General features: G+C 49.3%; 2 protein-coding genes across 5 annotated transcripts in view; both read right to left on the bottom strand.

The window, feature by feature from the left end:
• LOC138154412 (aflatoxin B1 aldehyde reductase member 4-like) overlaps window positions 1-5021 on the bottom strand; it is a 351006-nt gene that overhangs the window by 85666 nt on the left and 260319 nt on the right. The window lies entirely within an intron of this gene.
• CAPZB (capping actin protein of muscle Z-line subunit beta) overlaps window positions 1-5021 on the bottom strand; it is a 168246-nt gene that overhangs the window by 12178 nt on the left and 151047 nt on the right. For all 4 annotated transcript variants that reach the window (XM_069079157.1, XM_069079160.1, XM_069079158.1 and 1 more), the window contains exon 6: window positions 4500-4616. In XM_069079157.1, coding sequence (XP_068935258.1) covers window positions 4500-4616 — 117 coding nt within the window. The remainder of the gene's footprint in view (window positions 1-4499; window positions 4617-5021) is intronic.

Below are 5021 nucleotides of genomic sequence, written 5' to 3'. Positions count from 1 at the left end.
CCTCCCCTGAAAATAAGCCCTCTGGTGTTTTTCTGTCCAAAAAAATAATAAGACAGTGTCTTATTATCGGGGAAACACGGTACCTACTGTGGCTCAGCCTCAGCAGTCTCCCACGCTGTAGCTTTGAACCTAGACAACTCTATGGAACACTAGGTACATGACAACAGCTGTAGTTTTTAAGCTCCCTTTGGTGAAAAATATATTCCCTGCCTTTTCCCCCACCCAGCCCTCCCTTTGTTCCACCACATCTGGAAGAGGGGGTAATGGACTTTTCCAGCTGGTTTTGCCTAATTGCCTAGCACAAGTCAGAGAGGATTTTCCTGCTATGACAAATGGCTGAGGGTCTCCACTGGTGTTTTATTGCCTGGTGATATATCATGGGGTGACTATTGCTGGGCGGGAAGCAAATTCAGCTTACAAATGACTGGCCTAATCTCTCCACTCGGCAGAACATTCCACCTTCATTGCTAAATGTTTAGAGTCTGAAAAAAACATCAAATGCACATCTGCAGAGCCATTCCCCAGATCGGAAACCTTGGCTCCCTCCCCAGAGATGTATATTCTCTCTTCTTTCCCACATCTCCAGCTGTCACACTGGGTGACCTGGTGATGCAACTTCCTCTTTAACATGTTGGCACTTCTCTTGCTACATAGATTTTTCACCTGGCCTCATCTCCTCATCTCCCCACATTAGGGTCTGACAGAAAGAGATCACCCATGTCTTTTAAGGCTCCTCAGTCACCCTCGGTGTGAGGGCCACTCTCCTGAAGTAGTGATACAGAAAGGAAGCTTGAGAGTTAAGGTGATGGTCTTCAAGAGTTTCTATGGACAAAAAAATTATGCCATAGTCAACTCATTGATGAAGTTTCTTGGAACTCAGCTAGGTTGGCCTCTGTGGTCCATTGTCAGGTCTCTCCAGCTTGGCAGGACCTAACGGGCCTCATGCTCAGGGCCCCAGATTCTCTTGTACCCAGAATTGGTTCATGTCATTCTGACAGTTCGGATGGGGCAAGGTCAGCAGAAATGTCTGGCCTCACCCTCTGTTTTGCTGTTCAGGTACAGTCTCTAGACCACAGTGTCAAAGCCCCTGGGTTTGCCATGCATGAAGCAAGCTCACCTCAAGTGATTTTTTTTTCCCAACCAGAGTTCTTCAAGAAGGGGATAAGAGAACAAGGGCAATCAGATGAACTACTGAGGTGAGTGACTGAGGTCACTGCACAGCACCCCCAGCTCCTGGAGGACTTCCCCAGTGTAGACTCTGGGTGTTTTCACCAATTCAGGGGAGCTGCAGATTTCCACCTCTGCTGGGCTTCTCAGGGGAGCAGAGGAGGCCATTCATGCACACTGCTGTGTCCTTCAGCACAGGTCTTCACTGTGGCCTGCCGGGTTAGAAGCGAGGCTGAGAGTTGCCTCCTCTGCCATGGCCTCTTTACCCTCAGCAGGGACCAGGCTGGCTTCTGGTACACAGTGCCTGGGATGCTCATCCTTGTCTATGCAGCTCCAAAACCAAAGTGTCTTTCTTGTAGGGAAAAGGGAGGAGCAACTAACGAGTTAGGTCACTATCCAAGTCTGGGTCAAAGCTGGGACAGCTTTAATGGCAGACTCTGTCTCTAGTGAGGGGGAGAATCTAATCACCATGGTCTGTTATACTTCTAAATGTTTAGTCTGTGTTTGGAGGGAGGGTAGGAAAGGAAAGCTGAGGGGGATGAAGAAGGGACAAGAAGAAGTCCAAAGATGGCCCAGCACGATGTAGAAGTTATCCTAGTGATAACCATGGGTTCACTTGGGTATCTACAGGTGTAGGTCATGGGGCTCTCATATTCTGGCCAATGATCCACAAGCAGCAAGATTTATACCAGGAACTCAGTGAGCCTGAGCCTCATCTGACCACCAGAAAGATCCAGAGACCACGCATAACTTGAAGCCATGCATCTTCCTGCTCTGGCTCCCTGTGGGGCCATTTCAAGTCCTGTGAGTTACCTCAACCTCGAGAAGAAGTTAACATGCAGCTTCTTTATTTCCTCGGAAACGGTGGCACCTTCTGCCTCACAGGTTTTTTGGGTAGGTTTCCACATAAGGGCTCATTTGAGTGTCCCAAACACTCTGAAGTAGGTCAATACAAGGATTATGACCCCCATTTTACAGATAAGGAAAATGAGGCTCAAAGGGGCAGTGTACTGCTTGTATGGTCACACTGCTAATAGATGCCAGGGACAGTATTTAGTCCAATGCGACATTGTGATGCCACTAAGCAGTAGTGTTGTTACAGGTTAATTTATACCCCACTAGCCTGTGAGCTTGGCCATGGCTGAGGTAATTGGTCTTGCCCCCAGCCACTAGTAAAAATGGTTGCAAGACGAGGCACCATGGATACAAACCGCTATGTCAGTACCATGGTGAGCCCAGGGAAAAGGGTCACCAGGCTCGGGAGCCTGGCACATTCACCGTGGCCCATCCCAGCCAGCTCTTTCAAGTGAAGCCGCAGATCCTGCACGAAGGGATCCTCCGGAAGGCCCAAGGCCCCCAAGAAGGAAGCACAGCACTCTGCATTTATGCAGGCAGCAGGCGTGGGCCCAAGAGTTCCAGCCCCAGCTCAGCCGAGAATCAGCTTCCCGAGCCAGGTCATTCTCTTCTAAATTTTCTCATCCTCAAAATGAGGGGGTTGGTTAGACGATAAAATGCCCTCCCAGTTTGGTATATATGTACTTTTAGGGCCCTTCAAGCCATCATCTTAGGGGTGTCCATGTTGCAGCTATGCTGGGCCTGGAGTGAGGAAGACCTGAGTTCAAATCCTTGCCTCAGGCACTCACTAGCTCAAGAGTCTCACTTTCCACAAGGCTACCCTGCCTTAGGCTGTCCTTCTTAGGAACACAGCCCACACCAGGCCCTCCTGGTCCACCACAGTAGCTCTGGGTCTGACCTCTCTGGTACTGTGTGTCTGTACTTCTTGGCATCCACAAGTAACAGAAATTGTGGAAGAGGCATCTCCTGACGGTCCAGAGCTTGTGCTGCCAACAGGGACAGGAATTCTAGGATTCAGAGTTGGAAAGGACCACAGAGACCGGAGTCCTAAAGAGATCTGAGAATCTGCCCAAGCAATGTAAGACATGTAGAGAGTACCAGATATAAGATTTGAACCTGGGTCACCAACTCTAAATTTGGAGTCTCTCCCAAGCTGACTTTCAGTATGCACACCCTCTCATTCATACAATAGCACTCTTAACAGCTATTAAGGCGCACATCTATGGGCAAGCTGCATAGGAGGCTGCTGCACCTTCTGAATAGTAGGGAATCCCAATTCAAAACTCTAGCCCAGCCCTTGGATTTGGCTTTTGTTGGCCAGAGGTTGTACCTGGCTGCCCACAGCGATTTCTGCCCCTTGCTCTCACTCCTTTCTACCTTTACTTACATTGGAAAGCAGCCTCAATTTTAATGCATCTCAGATGTATTATACGAGCAGCGTTAAAATGATGACAGAAGCATGAATTTCCTCATTAAAGCCCCAAGAGCAAAGGCAATGGGGAGAAGGCCAGGCAGCTTCAGCCCAGGTGTGCTGAGGACAGCCACTCATCAGTCTCAAGTTTAGCTTGGCACAGGCCACCCCACATGCCAAACCCAGAACCAGACTCTGGCCATGGCTTGACAGCTCTGATTTAAACTATTAGGAAGGCCCAGGATTAAATATTTGTCCAGGTCGCTGTAAAGCAGGCATAATTATTATAAACAGTTTAGAGCAATGAGTGATGGAGGGAGTGGTCTCCGGACACAGATTTGTGAAGTTTGACCAATTCCCCAGGTGGCAGGCAATGGAGATGAGGGGGATGGCACTCCTCAGGAGTCCCTTAAGCTCCTCCCTCTCCAATGGCTCAAGAGGACAAGAATAGCTCTCAGCAAGAAGAGGGGCTTCTGTCGGGGGTGGGGTGGGCAGCTCTCTTCCTGAAAGATTAAGCCTATGGCACTGCCCAGAGGCAGAGAGATGGACAAGTCTGCCTCCAGAAGTCCCTTTGATCTTATGACCATTGATTTTTATGGCCATGAAAAGAATGTGGGCCTAGTTTTTTTTAAGAGGTATGCTCAATCCTGAGGATGGTTTACTGGTTATGACAACAGGCTAGTGGCAGAGAACCCTGACCATCACTGCTCAAATCACATTATATCACCAACTGTTTCCTCCATTGTCTTTGCTTAACATATCTCTATATCTTTGTTCATCAGGTAGGAGGATGCCCCACCCCCACCCCCTATTTCTTGCTGTTGAATTCCCCCTCCCCCTTCCTTTCAGGCCAAACTCTGACACCACCTTTTCCCCAACACATTTCCTGATTTATCCTTTCCCCCATCAGACTGTAAGGAACTTGAGTACAGGGCCCAAGTCATACTTACCTGTGCAGCCCTTGGTACTAAAAACTAAAGCTTGTTGACTTAGGGCATGATACTGAAATGGCCACAAAGCACCTGGGAAATGCTAGCAGGTACCTGGGAATGGAAGGCGGGCATACCTGTCTAGTGAGGCTGCCTCCGAGGTTCATGGTGCCAGAGCCCGATTTATTGGTCTGCAGCCACAGCATCACCGTGGAGGTCAGCTTGTAATGGGCAGTGCGGCCGCTGGATTTTTCCTGGTGGGGGGAAGGAGATGAAGTCAGAGAGTGCCTGGACCGCCAGGTGACACACGGGGTGGGGGGCAGATGAACACATGCTGTGCATTCTAATCAAGTCAATCCAATGGCAGCATTCACTGAGGGTTTGCTTCGTGCTGGGCACTGAGACACAAATAAATGCAAGAGGACCTTACATTCTAACAGGGAAGGTAACGTGTGCACACGTGGGTATATACAAAATATATATAAGGGAGGGGTCTGGGGGAGGAAGGTCCAGAGAGGCCTCTGCTCCTCGAAGAAGTGGCTGTTAGGGCAAGCTCTGAAAGAAAGGAAGGCATTATTGAGGAGGAGGTGAAGGAGAGGAGGGAGTGCATTCCAGAAATGAGAATGAGAAAGTACGAAGGCAAAAGGATGGGGGGGGGG

This window comes from Petaurus breviceps, unplaced genomic scaffold (genome assembly GCF_028583685.1).
Source record: "Petaurus breviceps papuanus isolate PSGF00001 unplaced genomic scaffold, PetGlider_PUasm1.0 91041, whole genome shotgun sequence".
Classification (NCBI taxonomy): Eukaryota; Metazoa; Chordata; class Mammalia; order Diprotodontia; family Petauridae; genus Petaurus; species Petaurus breviceps.
Note: the sequence above shows the minus strand (reverse complement) of the source record. Positions and strands in the feature narration are given on the sequence as shown.